The sequence below is a fragment of the Scyliorhinus torazame genome, chromosome 15 (genome assembly GCF_047496885.1).
Source record: "Scyliorhinus torazame isolate Kashiwa2021f chromosome 15, sScyTor2.1, whole genome shotgun sequence".
In the NCBI taxonomy this organism is placed as follows: Eukaryota; Metazoa; Chordata; class Chondrichthyes; order Carcharhiniformes; family Scyliorhinidae; genus Scyliorhinus; species Scyliorhinus torazame.
Genome location: NC_092721.1, coordinates 175,432,429 through 175,449,250, shown reverse-complemented (window position 1 = coordinate 175,449,250; position 16,822 = coordinate 175,432,429). Strand labels below are relative to the sequence as shown.

Sequence of the window (16,822 nt, the reverse complement as noted above, 5' to 3'; positions counted from 1 at the left end):
ACATTCCAGGGTATCATCCTCACCGGGGGTTTTAAACCTTCCCCTGTATTCAGGTCCACCATCATGCCCTAATCTACGATCCACCCAACTATCTGTTCCCCAACAAACTTGAGCCTATGCAAAATGGCTGCCCCCTCCGTCTCCCTGAATCTAACTTGAAAAACAGGAAGGAAGGTCATTGATGAAGCAGCTGAAAATGGTTGGGCCGAGGACACAAGGAGCTCCTGCAGTGATGTCCTGGGACTGAGATGACGGACCTCCAACAACCACAGCCATCTTCCTTTGTGTTAGGTATGACTCCAACCAGTGAAGAGTGCCCCCCCCCCCCACCGATTCCCATTGACTCCAGTTTTGCTAGGGCTCCTTGATGCCACTGTCGATCAAATGCTATTTTAATATCAAGGGCAGTCACTCTCACCTCACCTCTGGAGTTAACTCTTTTGTCCATGTTTGAACCAAGGCTGTACTGAGGTCAGGAACTGGGTGACCGGGTGCTCCTCTTTTCTCCCAGAGTCCAAAGATGTGCAGGTTAGGTGGATTGGCTAAATTGCCCTTAGTGTCCAAAAAGGTTAGGTTGGGTTGCTGAATTACAGGGCTAGGGTGGCAGTGTGGCTTAAATAGGGTGCTCTTCCCAAGGGCCGATACAGACTCGATAGGCTGAATGGCCTCCTCCTGCACTGTAAATTCTATGACTCTATGACCCTGGTAGAACCCAAACTGAGCATCGCGAAGTAAGTTTTGTCCTGCTTGAACTAAGTGGCTTGCTATGCCAATTCAGAGGTCAGTTAAGAGTCAACAACATTGCTGTGGAGTCACATTTAGGCCAGACCAGGTGAGGAAGCCAGATTTCCTTCCCTGAAGTACATTAATAAACCAATTTTTAAATTTTTTTAAATCAAAAATAATCAATTAATTGATGATAGTTTCATGGTTACTATAACGGAGACTAGCTTTCAAGCATCATTTATTAATTGAATTGCCCATCCCTAATTGCCCTTGAGAAGATGGTGGTGAGTCACCTTCCTGAACTGCTGCAGTCCGTCTCCTGTAGGTGCTGTTCAGAAAACGGTTTTGACCTAGCAACAGTGAAGAAACATCAATATAGTTCCAAGTTAGGATAGTGTGTAACTTGGGAGTGGAACTTGCAATAGGTGCTCTTGACCTTCGAGGTAGTAGAGACTTGGAAGGTACTTTTGAAAGAGTCTTGGTGAGTGGTATCAAACTGCTTTTTAAAAGGCAAAAAGGAATAAAACCAGACAGACCACAGGGCATTGACCTAGGCATCAGAAACTAAAAAGGCAATCTTGCCCTGTTGTCCCTGCATAGTCTCCCTCACTAGTATCTGTGGAGTGCCAAAACTGGGAGAGGTGTCCCACTGACTAGACAAAAACAGCCGAACAGCCATACTCATCAAATCATTCCTTACGGCAAGTGAACCTGGCACTATCTGCGGCACGGTAGCACAGTGGTTAACACAGTTGCTTCACAGCGCCAGGGAGTTGGCTTGGGCCACTGTCTGTACGGAGTCTGCACATTCTCCGCATGTCTGCGTGGGTTTCCTCTGGGTTCTCCGGTTTCCTCCCACAAGTCCCAAAAGACGTGCTGTTAGGTGAATTGGACATTTTGAATTCTCCCTCTGTGTACCCGAACATGCGCCGGAGTGTGGCGATCGGGAATTTTCACAGTAACTTCATTGCAGTGTTAATGTAAGCCTACTTGTAGCACTAATAAAGATTATTATTGTTACTTACATCACTACTCCTGATTATGTCCCGCGGTATTGTAACCCTCTGCCTGGGGGGGGGGGGGGGATGATTTGGAGTTCCGACATCCTCCTGCCTTAAAACAAGTGCAAAGTTTGCCCCATGTTTGGGAAACACCAGCCAACATAATCAACATAATGCTAAAATAGAACTGGAAGCCTACACATAAATGTAAAGCTGTTAAGAATTAGACAAATTCTGATTACGTGAACCTTTGAAGGTCACAATTTAATCTCATTTAATCTCAGCAGTCAGATAAAATTGAAAACTATTCCATTTTTAGGATGCCACTTAAGCCCTCTGACTACATTACTGAAATGTATCCATTTTCCTTCATACACCCATTTCTATTTCACAACTGGGCAAATCAAACAAGGAGTCAGCTGGAAGCATACAACTGTGAAAAACAGGATTCCATTGTTGCAAGTGGAAGGTTAACGTTCTTATTCACTCTAATCCAGCTGACAGTGAGCACTGGACAATATACCATCAGTGTCTTTCTGACATCTCAATCAGGTCCACATTCTGGAGGTAATGAAATGGCTGACTGAATTGTGGTGGGCAATTTCAAAGCAGAATATCTCTACTGCTGACTGATTATATTAAGTATATTAGATGACAAATTATTTGAAGTTATTTTCATTAACAATGTTTCAATCAATTAACGTACATTATTTTTGGTTTCTTGCTTGTAAGTCCTTGAAACAATGATCATTACATATTATTTTCAAATCACAGCTCCCGACGTCACCACATACAGTAGCCTCTGGCCAGGGTGGCGATCTAAGCCAAAATGGTCACCTCCCTTAGTTTTCTTCTTAATTAATCTGTGCCATCAGTCCTTCTAATTCTGGTCGAGCCTTGAACCGGGCATTGAAATCAGCTTCAGTATGCTGTGAAAACATTGAAAAGCATTTGTGATTTGCCATATGGGATAATCAACATTGCATTTTGGAGGGCAGGATTAGAGAGGGTATCATTCCTCAGTAAGACAGATCTGGAACAAAGCCTTTCACAATCGGACACCCTGGAACATTTTCAGCTTTTAAGTTTTTCTTGTTAAAATTTCACAAAAAAAAGTTGAGTAAATAGTTTTTGAAAATGTATTATTTCATGATGACAAGGCCAACATTTGTGGCCTATCCTTAATTACCTATGAACTGAGTAGGTTGCTGGGCCATTTCAAAGGGCAGTTTAGAGTCCATCACATAGCTGTGGATCTGGAGTCACGTGTGGGCAAGACTGAGTGAGGATGGCAGATTTCCTTTCCCAAAGGAGATTGGCAAACTAGAAATGTTTCTATGACAATTGATAGTTTAATGGTTACCATTACTGATACTAGCTTTCAATTTCAGATTTTTATTTATTAATTGGATGTAAATTCCACCAGCTACCACGATGGGATTTGAACCCATGTCCCATTAGCCTGGGCCTGCGGATTACTAGTCAAGTGAGATTTATCACCATGTTACCATCTCCCTCGAAATGTGGCAGCTAATTTGCAAAAAGGAGAATCCTACAAACAGCAAATTAAATAGATTAATCTGGTTTTGGTAGACTGTTAGCGAGGACATTGGCAGAACCTGTTACTTATCTTCAAACAGTGACTTCGAACAGGTAGACGGCGCTTCAGTTTAACTTCTCAAAGACAAAGCTGCACTACCCCAGGTACTGCAATAAAGGGAACAAAGTCCCCGAGCGAGCATGTTCAGCCGCGTGTTTCCCGGCACCCACAGTGCTGAGAAACACATGGCTATTCAACGCGGCTCATGTTGAATAAGGTGCCAGAACGGGGAACGCGCGGCCGAGGCCCCGTGTTTTACAATGGGGAGCTCCGCCGGAATTCCCTGCTCTAGCAAGAGATCTGGATGCCATTTTTAAATGCCGTCCAGATCGCTGAGACCCCCAAAAGAATCCCCGACCTCCACCCAGCCCAAAACAATATGGGACGCCCCCCCCCCCCCCCCCCCCACCCAACCCCAACTCCGGGCAACCCCAGACCGAATGCACATGTGCATAAAATGCCAGCTAGGGACCTTGGCAGCGCCCAAGCCAGCTAGAAGTGCCAGGGAGGTACCCAGGTGGCACTGTCAGGGTGCCAGGCTAACACTGCCAGGGTGCCCAGGTGGCACCAGCAGCGCCAGGGCACCGCCCTGCCCACAGGGCATGCAGCTGGGAGTCTGTGATCCCTTTGGAGACCCCCACGAGTGCCATTCCGTCTGGTCCCCATTTGTAGTTTTCTTTTTCAAATAATATACTTTATTCATAAAATCTATCATAAATATTACAGAACATTTCAAATTGTCTTGACTGTACATTTCCATCAGAGTTACATATTCCCTTGACTTTCTTCCATTCAATTTTGATAACCGTACACACATATCGCTCTTTACGTTACAATTCCATCTTAAACATTTACATTGTCATGTTTCTTTTATACATTGGAGTGTTAATGGCCCAGACCGAGGAGGGTTTACACTGTTACCCTCCCCTCGGTGTACATTTGCTGGTAAGACCTTACACAGTGGTCTTTCGCCATTGCGCCTTGGCGGCAGCTGCCCCAAGCTCGAGTGCTGTTGCTCGTTTTAGCCTTAGTTCAATTGCTCTTATTCTGTCACCTTTGCTCTTGAGTCGCCAGGTATCTTTCTGATACCGCCACGTGGTTCAAGTCCGAGTAATGATTAATAATCCAACACACCGCTTAGTAAGAGTTAAATCAACGCTCATTTATTATATACAGCAATTAATACTTATACATTAATTCTACTTCTAAGCTACTTCCTACAACTAACAGGCCAATACTTAACTTTGGAAATGGTCCACCAGGTCAGGGAAACAAATGGCCTTTCGAATGGGTTCTGAGCCTGCGGGATTCAAAAGCTGGTACAGGTCGATATTCAGGAGTGCCTATCTAGTAGCGATCGTTGGAGTAAAACTTACGTTCTCTTGCAGAAGGGTCTCGAAGGGTGCGGAGAGGAGAAGGGTCGATTTGAACTTGGCTCCTATTCTTATAGTCCCCAGGGGCTTCCCGCCTCTCGGGGCGGACCTTGTACCTGGTTCCAAGTGATCGGACTTGGTCCCAATCACTTGGTTCGACATTCTCCAATGCTGGAGCGATTCCTTGATCGAGGGGTGGTCGTTTACCTCTCTTTGTGTCAGCTCCTGCTGGCGCCAAAAGGTCTGGGTTGGCTTTGTGTGTCTATTTTGTATCAATTGTTCCCGGGGATTGCTGATTAATATGCAGATGGCTGGGGTGTTGTTATGTTGATGGCTGCAGGTATCGATTCGGTCTGGCTTCCCCAGAGACGAATACACTGTTTTACCTGCAGCTGTCTGTTTGAGTCCTGTTGGCTGATTTTCCCATCAGCCTCTTCCGTTCGCCATTTTAAATCGGGGTTTGGCCATTCTAATCGGGAGTTAGCCATTTACATGGCTACAGTGCGTCCCTCAGCACGCAGTTCTGGACCTTGGAATGTGCCAGTCTGCAACACTCGGTCGAGGACAATTCTTTGCACTGGGAGATCAGCAAGTTTTGGGCAGACCAAAGAGCGCCTTTCACCGAGTTGATGACCTTCCAGCAGCAGTTGATGTTTGTCTCGGTGTGTCCCCCTGGAAACAGTCCGTAGAGCACAGAGTCCTGTGTCACAGAGCTACTCGGGATGAACCTTGACAAGTACCACTGCATCTCTCTCCAGACCTTCTTTGCAAAGGCACATTCCAGAAGGAGGTGGGTGACCGTCTCATTTCCCCCACGGCCACTCCGAGGGCAGCGTGCAACGGCGCTGAGCCTTCGGGTGTACATGAAGACTCTGACGGGGAGGGCCCTTCTCACCACCAGCCAAGCTTGTTTGAAAGTTCCAGTGATGAGGCGTTCTGCCAGATGACTGGCAGTCTGCTCAGTGAACCATCCAACCTCCTCCACAGTCTCCTTTTCCCTGAGGGCCTCGAGGACATTACGTGCTGACCACTGCTTCAGTGCCTTGTGGTCAAAGGTGTTTTCCTTCAAAAATGTTTCCACGAGGGACAGGTGGTACGGCACGGTCCAACTACTTGGAGCGTTCCGCGACAATGAGGCCAGGCCCATCCTTCGTAACACCGGGGACAGGTAGAACCTCAGTATGTAGTGACACTTGGTGTTTGCATACCAGGGGTCCACGCACAGCTTGATGCAGCTGCACACAAAGGTGGCCAACAGGATGAGGGAGGCGTTGGGTACGTTTCTCCCTCCCTTCTCCAGAGGTTTGTACATAGTGTCCCTTCGGACACGGTCCATCTTGGATCTCCAGATAAATTTGAAGATGGCCCGGGTGACTGCTGTGGTGTAGGGTCGGGATAATGGGCCAGACCTGCGCTACGTACAGTAACACCGAGAGTACCTCACACCTGATGACCAGGGTTTTGCATGCAATGGAGAGGGAGCATTGCTCCCACCAGCCCAGTTTCTGTCTTACCTTGGCTATGCGCTTCTCCCAGTTTTTGGTGCACGCCCCAGCCGCTCCGAGCCATATCCCCAGCACCTTCAGGTAATCTGACCTGACAGTGAAGGGGACAAAGGACCGGTCGGCCCAGTTCCCAAAGAACATGGCCTTGCTCTTGCCGCGGTTTACTTTGGCTCCTGAGGCCAGTCCAAACTGGTCGCAGACATTCAAGGGCCTGCGTACAGACGTGGGATCCGAGCAGAAGACGGCGACGTCGTCCATGTACAGGGAGGCCTTGAGTTGCACGCCTCCATTGCCTGGGATCGTCACTCCTCTTATACCCGGATCCTTCCTGATGGACTCGGCAAAAGGTTCTATGCAGCACACAAACAGGGCAGAGGAGAGAGGGCAGCCCTGCCTGACTCCAGATTTGATCTGGAACTTTTCTGATTCCCACCCATTGATGGAGACTGCGCTATAGATGTTTGTGTCGAGCAGTTTGATCCAATTGCGAATTCCCTCCCCAAACCCCATTTTGGAGAGCACATCCATCATGTAGGTGTGCGATATTCTGTCAAAAGCCTTCTCCTAGTCAAGGCTGATGAGGCAGGTGTCCACCCTCCTGGTCCCCGTTTGTAGTTACCAGTACCAAAGGGCACTTGCCCGGGGTGCCCGAGGTGAAGGGATTGAATCCCAAAGTCTCAGGCACCTCGGGAATCTGCACATTAGAGTAGGGCTTACTGCCTTGCTCTAATATGCAGATTTGCCAATCGGTGATCCCGCCCATTGAGGGAGGGATTCACTTGAAATGTTTCGTGAGATTGCGTTGAATCTCACAAGGGGCTGCGAGCCATGGCAAGCTGTTTTTCCGGCGCAGCGTGGCCAGAGGATCGCACCCAAAACGTCAGTATTGGTGAACTCATTGAGACATGAATAAAGTAAATAAGAGATAATTATTCATCTTTATTAGGTTACGATATTAATTCATGTCAGACAGGAGGTGATAGATGTTCACAGGTTTTGTGTGTGTGGTCATCACGATGCTCGCTTATATTTAGCTCCCCTGTCTGTGCTGCACATAATATTTTAGCTGATGGTAATGGAGATGCTTCCAGGCTTCTGAAAACTTTGCTTGTAATTGAATGTTTGGAGATATTAATAGAGAAAACAGCTTGGGATAACTGACCTCACTGTATGAGAGAGAAGCTAAAGTTCAATGGGATGAGCTGGCTTTGTCAGCAATATTTTTAAAGTATTATTTTTTAAAATTAACTTACGCGATGTGGCCATCGCTGGCTAGGCCAGCATTTAATCACCCATCCCTAGTTGCCCTTGATAAGATGGTAGTCAGCTGCCTTCTTGAACCGCTTCAGTCCCTGTGGTGTAGGTATGCCCTCAGTGCTGTTAGGGAGGAAGTTCCAGGATTTTGAACCAACAACAGTGAGGGAATGGCTATAGATTTCCAAGTCAGGATGGAGAGTGACTTGGAGGGGAACCTCCAGTTAGTAATGTTTGCAGGTATCGGCTGCCCTTGTCCTTTAGTGTAAATGGTAGTAGTTGTGGGTTTGGAAGGTGCTGCTTCAGGAACCTTGATGAGTTCCTGCAGTGCATCTTGTGTATGGTACACACAGCTGCCACTGTTCATCGGTCGTGCTAGGATTGAATGATTATGAAAGGGGTACCAATTAAGCAGGCTTAATTTGTTTTGTCCTGGATGCTGTTGAGTTTCTCGAGTGTTGTTATAGCTGCACTCACTCAGGCAAGGGGAGATTATTCCATCACACTCCTGACTTGTGCCTCGTAGATGGTGGTCAGGCTTTGGGGAGTCAGGAGGGGAGTTACTCGCTGCTGGATTCCTAGCCTCTGACCTGTTCTTGGCTCCAAGAATTTGGGTGACACTACCAAGGCAAATATTTGTCTCCTATCTTTAGCTGCCCTGACGGTATTAAGAGTCAACAATGTAATGTGGAACTGTAATTATGTGCAAACTAGACTATATGAGGTCTCCTATTCCATTCCTTCAAGAACATCATTATATGCATGAATCTGGTTACCATGCTGATTCAATATGTAACATACACATCACAAGTACCAAAATAATGCCATACACATTGCAATTCCCTGATCCAAAGACACAATGTATATTTAGTACCATAAAATGGATGTCAGTCCTACAAGGTTTTTGCAAGCAATGAATGGAAAATGAAACAAATGGAAAAGAGCAACATTTGAAGGTAACATTACAAATGCTGAAATGTACTGTGCACCTACACAATTTGATACCCTGCATGTGTGTTCTGAAAGAGTTAAAAGTAGAATTTAGAACTAGCTTCTCTTGGTAGTTGCCATTTGCTTCGAAACAAACATGCGACCGACCAGTACCACTTCCAACGAATCAACATAGGGAGTGTCAGTTTGTTCAGCATTTCATCCACAGAATGTCACTTGTTGTCATTCAGCTTTTTTGTTTAGCAGTAATTTTATAATGGCATGGCAAACTCAGAGGTCACAAAAATACCTCTTTTCCAAGGCTGCTCGAAATATAACTAACATCAAATTGAAAAAAAAAATCAAATTCTCATTTAAAATTTTTGCCTATAACAGCCTAAACTATGCTATAAAAACAATCTTCTCTGATAATTGTTGTAGTGCACACACTGCGCTTTTACATCTATGACCCAAGTTTGAATCCAACCCAGACTAAAGGAAGGGATATTTTCTCTAATGACTGCAACAATTTTTAAAAATAAGAATAATTATAGATAATTCAAATTCTCCCCGGCGTAAAATATAATCGACAAATGTTGATTATAGTGTAAAAATAACAGCAAAAGTCAATAAAGGCAAAGTAATGGATATGGTGTACATGAACTTTCAGAAGGCCTTTGATAAGGTGACAAATAAGGGGATTATGACAATGGTCAGAGCAAGCCGAGTCAGACACCAAGTCACAAAATGGATTTGAAGAAAACAGAGGGAAGTTTGACAGACAGACAAAAAAAGAGGAATTGTTTTCCTCAGTGATCCGTGCCAGGAGTACTGTTGTTTACCACATGCATAATGATCTGAAGTAAGGAACTGGGGGTACAATGTGTCTTGTTATGCTCGAGGTGTAGCATAGGTTTCCTTGTGGTGCACTTGACAAAGGAAGGTTCAGACGTGGAGACAACTTCAACACATTTATTAAACTATTTACACTTCTATTACTCGGGTTCAACACTAAACTAATCTTACTATAGCTACCCAGACTGACTAACCAGTCTGCTACAATCCACTTTGTGGGAGTGATATTGAATCAACCCTGTGTCTGTACTCACTGACTGTCTCCACTGGAAAGAGGCAGATCATGTGCGTGGTGTCCTTTATATATGGGTTGGTGTAATGCCCTCCTGTGGTCGTGTCACCTCTGTGTGTATCGTGAATGTCCATTGGTCGTGTCCTATCTAACTGATCTACTGGTTGTGTTGTGTGTGTGATGTCTCTGGTGCTCCCTCTAGTGTCCAGCTAGCCTACATGTATTTACATTAATCCCTTGTGTATTTACAGTGATGCACATCACCACACAATGTCAACATTTTCAGACTGTACTAATTTAGGGATACAGCTAATAATGTAGAATATTACAGCAAAACATAGGAATACACAAACAGGCTTGCAGTGTTTGGTTAAATGGAAAATGAAATTCAATATAACGAAGTGTGATATGGTTCACTTTCGTGGAAAGAATGAGGAAACCACTTTTCCTTGGAAGGTAAGGATCAAAGTGGAATAGAGGATCAAAGAGATCTGGGAATACACATACATAAATCAATAATAAAACAACACAGGTTGAGAAGGCCATAAAGAATAGTAACAAAGTACTGGGGTTCATCTCTAGAAGATATCGTTGCGAAGATAGCAGAAATGGTCAGAAATCCCAGGTCCTGCACCCAGACATGGCAGTTCTCACTTTTGCGGGGGCGGGAAAAGAGCACATTTTCCACATGCGTGTTTTACCGAGGCAGCTGGACATTTAAATCATCAGCTGCCTCCAATCAAGTTTGGAATGTGAAACAGATAAGACCTGGTAAGAGTGCGAAGGAATCCAACTATAATAAGGTTATAAGATTAAATGAGTAATTTTTTTTAATAATGTAAGGATTAGAAGATTGAAAGCAGAATTCACCTGCCTGAAAGAGCAAAAGAAGTTCATAAATGTGCCTACGCATAATTATATGCTCACGTACACCAATAATAATAATAATAAACATCGCTTGCTGGGGAGTCCGCCGAATGACAGGAGGTCATTGGATATTCGGTGGCTCTCGTTAATTGTACGAAAATGAGGCTTAAGTGGTGATACTTGGTTTCTCGTCACGCTATGGCGAGATCCCGATTTTACCTACTGGAGCGGGCCGGTTCCATCGCAAACTGTTTGGCGCTTGGCGCACATCTCGTTTTTGGTTTCTCCCGCTATTCACTGGCCTCGTTATGCTTGGGAGAGAGCGCAACGAGGCCGGAGAATCACGCCCTACTTATACAGCTTAGAAACAGTATAAATATTGGAACCATACAGTGGATTTTTAGATTCGTTGAGTTCTCTCCAGTGTTTCTCATAATAACGGTACTGACATTGTAGTGTAGTGTAGCGATGATAGTTCTCCCCTTAATTGAGATAGAACTCTGCTAATCTCGCTAAACTCTGCATCTTTCTACTTGGGAATTTAAGACAAACGTTACTTTAAATGTTGATGGATATCTTATTGCAACAAATATTTAGAATTAAAATTTGGATTCTCTATTAAAAACGATTATACTTTCTTTTCCTAAAATTAACATTGTGATTGACTTTCCCATCAATTATGAATTGCATGTTTGATTCTTAAATAAACTTTTATACAATTTGGAAAATATATTGTCTCATAAAGTCCATCTCTGTACACTCTTCAATGGAGATGTATAATACTGAGGAGAGATGCCCAAACCCTTATAAAATTCGAGTTGTTATAATCTGGCTAAAACCTGTCAAAAAGCTTATCTGGAGGGCAGTAATATTCTTTGTAGGTTCCGTTCCATTGGAGAAGAGGTTGATCAGTTCTTTAAACCTATTCAAGTGTCTGTGAGACCTGCCCATCTCAACTTGAAGCGAGAGTGATCACCTGAGGAGTACACCTGATCTGGAATAGTCCCAAAAAGGGACTAGGAATATAATTTACTTCAAGAGCAGGTCTGAACTTTGTGGATTTGTTTGGTTAGCCAGGCACCTCTTTGGAGAGGTAAGATACCACTCTGGATATGGTCCCTGACACCCTTTGGAGGGGGAGGGGGAGGTCACGTGCTCTTTTGTGGCAGTCGCGTGCCCTTGGAAGTGTTAAAGGTAGGTGTAAATATGCATAAAAAGTGTATAAACTCATTACAGACCAGTCCAAATCAACTGTTAATAGTGTCAGAAGCATGTATTAGAGGGATCTGTCAAGACATTTAAAAGTCCATCAAATCCATATATTCCTATGTGCAGAAGGAGGCCATTCTGCCTATCGAGTCTGCACTAACCGTCCAAAAGAGCACTCTAACTAGGCCCACTCCCCCCCGTCTTTCCCCATTATCTGACCTGCACATCTTTGGACACTAAGGGGTAATTTAGCATGGCCAATCCACCTAAACTACATATCATTGGACTGTGGGAAGATGCCGGAGCACCCGATGGAAACCCACACAAACACTGGGTGAATGTGCAAACTCCACACAGATAGTAACCCAAGGTCGGAATTGAACCCAGGTCCCTGGCGCTGTGAGGCAGCAGTGCTAACCAGTGTGTCACCGTGCCCTGGAAATATCTGTAATGTCTCCTGGAGTGTTAAAAAAAAAGATTGCTTGCTATTTCACTCTGTCTGTTGACATTAGCCTGAGGAGGTCCAGAAAGGAGCCTGAGAAAGGAATACCAGTGATCTTGAGCCCAAGGACCAATCATACCTCCCGGAAACTCCTGCCAAGTGTGCAGTCGGAGATGCGGTTCTAGGAACGGGCTCATCAGCCACACAATGACCCACAGAACCCATGGCCAATGACATGGAGTTTCCTAAGTGGACAATCATACTTCCTTGTGAGTGATCGACGAAGAAGAAGCCTGAGGATTCCCATTTTTGGATTTGTGCGACATAGCTCATTTCACAACCATTCATTGTCAAAGTAGGGTGCCTGCTATTTCATTGTTTTGATTGATAGTTACAAGCTGTTAAACAATTTTTGATGTGTGACTATGAATTCCAACGTTTATGTTTTAAATTTTTATTTAGTTGAAGGAATGTAAATGTAGTAAATGTTTTTTTATGAATCAGAGTGTATTTTACAACATAATACAACATAGGTCAGCAATAATACTTGGAACTTTATTTTATAAAATTTTATATTTTATCTCATCTCTACATGGGTCCTTAAGTCCACCCATAGTGGATACCATGTGAGGTGACATAGTAGGTAGAAGGGCAAAGGATGGTGGGGAGGGGGCAAGTGTTCACACCAAATTGGTATTGAGGTTACAAAGGGCCTTGAAACGGTGTATAGAGGTGAATACCTTGCCATAGAGGGTATGAGAGCTATGGATGAAAGGGCATAGGTTGGTGTGGAGGATAGGAGGGGCCATGGGAGTGGTAGAGGAGAATGGGTTGTAAAGGAGTTTATGAGAGGCCATGGGGAGGGTGGAGGGCATGAGATGGCAGAGGGAGTTTGTGGGGGGTAAGGCCTGGGGGTGATGTTTTATACGCTATTTTAAATATTCTGGATGCAGAGCTGGTGCTCTGAGGCAGGCGTTCTACCCAGCCCATCTCCGCACTGGCATCCTCGGTTCTTCCAGGGTCTCTCCTCCTGACCTTTAATCTAACCCTTTCGCTCCCCAGATCAAAAAACCAATGTGGGGGCAGTCATTTTTAAAGGTCGGGTTCACAAAGCTGGAAATTCTCCCGCCTCTGTATATCCAGCCCAGCATCGTAAATCTTGTCCCTGGTTTCCAGACTAAAAAAAAACATATTGAAGCATTGGAGAAAAAGCAGAAAAGATACCAAGGGTGTTACCAGAAATGAAAGGAAACAAGGTCACGAAAGAGGTTCTCATCTCCGGGAAAAGCAAACTGCTTTAATAAAACCTTACTTGTGGGCAAGTCCAGAAGAAGAAGCATTAAATTAGATTGTACCAGCAAAGAAATAAAGAATTTAGGATGAATTTTTTTGCACGAAGAGTGGTTTGATGCAAGATATATATAAAGGGATGCAGAGGAGAAATGGAAAGAGGTTAAAAAGGAGGTGCACGTTGAATATGAACATCGGTATAAATCAGCTAGGTTAAATGCCTGATTTTGATCTGTATTCTGTGCAAATACGTCACTAAATTTCCAAACCAACATTTTTTTATTCCTTAAATCCAGCTATATCTAAATTTGGCCAAGTCACACCTTATCTCAGCATTTATTCACATGGAACATGTACAAATGGCTAACCGAACAAATATACACGAGAGGTAGCCAAACCAGTTATTAAGATCAAGAAAGTCGAGCCAAGAGTTGGCTAACATCTCGGAATCTAATTCAAGATCAATCAATTAAAAAGCTGCAGGCAACTCTGCTGAGGAATGTAGAAAAATGATGGGGAGGTCTGGTGGACTATGCACTCAATCTGATCCACGTTTACTCCCAATAAGCTGAGGTTAATATCAGTCAGCCAGTTTTAAAAGATTGAAACATATTGGTTCCTGAAGAGTCTTGACAGGGTGAATATGGAAAGGATGTTTCCTCTTGTGGGAGAATCTAGAACTGGGGGTCACTATTTAAAAATAAGGGATCGCCCCTTTATGACAGAGGTGAGGAGAATGGTTTTGTCGCAGAGGGTAGTAAGTCTTCGGAACTCTTCTTCAAAAGTCAGTGGAAGCAGAGTCTTTTAATATGTTTAAGGCAGTGCTAGATAAGATTCTTGATAAGCAAGTGGGTGAAAGGTTCTTGGGGTTAGGTGGGAGTATGGATATGAGGTTTCAATTAGATCAGCCATGATGTTATTGATTGGCGGAGGAGGTTTGAGAGGGCGGGGGTGGTCTACCCCTGCTCCTAATCTGTATGTTTATATATAGTCCTGCACCCAGTCTGCAGCTCAGGTATTTTATAATGCATCTTACCTGATTGTACAGAGGATAATGATCAATAAAGCAGCCATAAAATTTGTTATAGTGTCCTTCCCCTACAAATTATTTTTCTCAGTTTTTATTTTTAATGAGCTACCTTTCCAAACTAAGTCATTTGGGACTGTCTTTTAATATACACAGAAACTAAATTGTATGAAAAAGGTTTATTCCATGGCAGACAGTGCCTGGTCAAATATAAACTTCATGACATCCAGGATGGAAATTTCAATCAGCCCACGTTTTTCCCCATCACCCCTTTGCTTGCAATGCCCAACACTCTGCCGCCTCCCCCTCGGCTTGTTTCCCTTCCAAATTATCTTTTAATTATCGACCATATTCTAATTTTAAAAAGAAGTGAGAGGTGCACATGTATCCTGCTTTTTAGTGATACAAATTCATGTTTACTGAGGCTGACAGACCAAAAAGAGTCAAACTCAAGGTACATTAGAAGCTTAATTTACCTTTCAAGCTTTCAAGGATTGTTGCCTCTGTTTCTCTATTTTGAGCCCAGGAGATCAGACTCTGCATTTTTCTAATGCTCTTTGGCTAAACAGCTAATTTATTTGCTTAGTAAATTATAAAGGGTCCGGATTTCTGTGGCGACATGTAGGTGGAGGTCGCACGTTAGGTAGCTCCTGCTGGTGTGATTTTTGGGTCTTCATGCCCAGTCCCAGGGGTACGTTTTGGATGAGCTGGTGTGGGAAGTCCTAAGGAGTCGGTGGAATGTCAAAGTTCCAGAAGAAAGGCCAGGGAGAGACGGTGGCCAGTGAAAGTCTGCCAGTGAGTGTTGCTGTGAATCCAGCAGGAGGAAAGATAGCAGGGAATAGTTCATTGGGTGGAGCTGCTCACATCACGGTGGGGACTCTGACCGAGATGGTGTCGGGGGAGTTTGAAAGGCTGTTCGCCAAACATTGAGGGGTGCTTCGGAGGGAGATAATGGCTTTGCTGAAAGAATGGGTGAAGGAGGCGCTTGGCCCGATAAAGTTTGCATTGACATAGACGTCAGTCGAGGTGCGGGAGCAAGGAGAGAAAGTGAAAGGGATGGAGGAGGCTCTGTCGCAACATCGCGACCAGTTCACCTCGATGGGGAAGGAGCTGCAAAGGGTGGCGGAGGCTAACAAAGGGTTAAGAGCCAATGTGGAGGACCTGGAGAACAGGTCGAGGAGACAAACGTTGAGGATTGTCGGCTGCCTGAGAGGGTGCAGGGCCCGAGGCCGACCGAGTATTTTGCGAACATGTTTGCCAAGTTGATGGGGTTGGGGAAGAGCCCTCCCTCTATGAACTGGAAAGGGCGCATTGGTTGTTCCAGCCGAAGAATAGAACAAATGAGCCACCAAGGGCGGTCATAGTCTGTTTCCACAGTTACCATGTGAAGAAGGTTATGAGCTGGGCAAAGCAGAAGTGGGACGTGAAGTGGGAAGGCGTTGACATACATGTATACCAAGACCTGACAGCAGAGTTGGCATGAATACGGGCAGCCTTTGGATGGGTGAAGGCATTGCACAGCAAAGGGGTGAGGTACGAAATGGTCTACCCCACGAAGCTGAGAGTGATTCACAACTTGAAGGACTTTTATTTTGAGGTGGCGAAGGTGTTCATTAAGTCTGAAGGACCGAGACTGAGAGGAGAGTTGGGATCTGGATTTTTTCCTGAATTCTTTTTCTCCAATGGTAATTTTTTTACATGTGTACTTGTTACTTCTTATGGACATGTTTTTGCTTTTTTTAGGGGATGTGGTCTCTTCACTCTGGCGGTGTGGCTGGGGAGGATGAGTTGGTGGGAGTGTGGGGTGAGGAGGTTGGAGAGTTTTTGGGCAGGAGGGGCCGGGTTGCTGAGGGTGCGGTGGGGAGGAGGGGGGTACACTGGCCGGGGTCACGGTGCTAGTAAACAAAGGTTGGCTAGTAAACGGAAGTGAGGGGAGGGGCCGCGGTCGTTGGAGCCTGGTCGAGCAGGTTTTGATGGACCTGGGAGGTGTGAATGGTGGGGGGAGGGGATCGATACTAGGCAAGGTATTTGCAAGAGGAGATGGATTGAGGGATTCTGGGAGGGGGTTGGGGATCGATGGTAACAAAAGGATGGGGCGGGTCCGGCCGGATGGTCTGGGGGGTGAGACACCCCCGGTCAGATAGTGACATGAAACGTTAAGGGGATCAAGAGAGCAAGAGTTTTTGCACATTTGAAGAGGTTAAAGGTCGATGTGGTGATGCTGCAAGAGACCCACCTGAGGATGAATGACCAGATGAGGCTAAGGAAGCGTTGGGTGAGCCAGATGTTTCATTCGGGAATTTATCGTAGGGCTCGGTGGGTGTGACAATTTTGGTGGGCAAGCGAGTGAAGTTCCAGATGGAGAAGGTGGTGGCAGATCAGGGGGGCAGGTATGGGATTGTAACGGGTGCATTGAAGGGGAGGTTGATGGCATTGGTAAGTATATGTGCCTCAATTGCGATGATGCGGGGTTCGTGAAGAGAATTCTGGCGGCAATCCCGGATTTGAATA

At 45.0% G+C, this 16,822-nt stretch overlaps 1 protein-coding gene across 2 annotated transcripts in view; it reads right to left on the bottom strand.

The window, feature by feature from the left end:
* Positions 1 to 1,959: 1,959 nt before the first annotated feature.
* mrpl48 (mitochondrial ribosomal protein L48) overlaps positions 1,960 to 16,822 on the bottom strand; it is a 155,166-nt gene continuing 140,303 nt past the window's right edge. For both annotated transcript variants that reach the window (XM_072477132.1, XM_072477131.1), the window contains exon 8: positions 1,960 to 2,656. In XM_072477132.1, the coding sequence (XP_072333233.1) occupies positions 2,582 to 2,656 (75 nt within the window). In that variant the 3' untranslated portion in view covers positions 1,960 to 2,581. The remainder of the gene's footprint in view (positions 2,657 to 16,822) is intronic.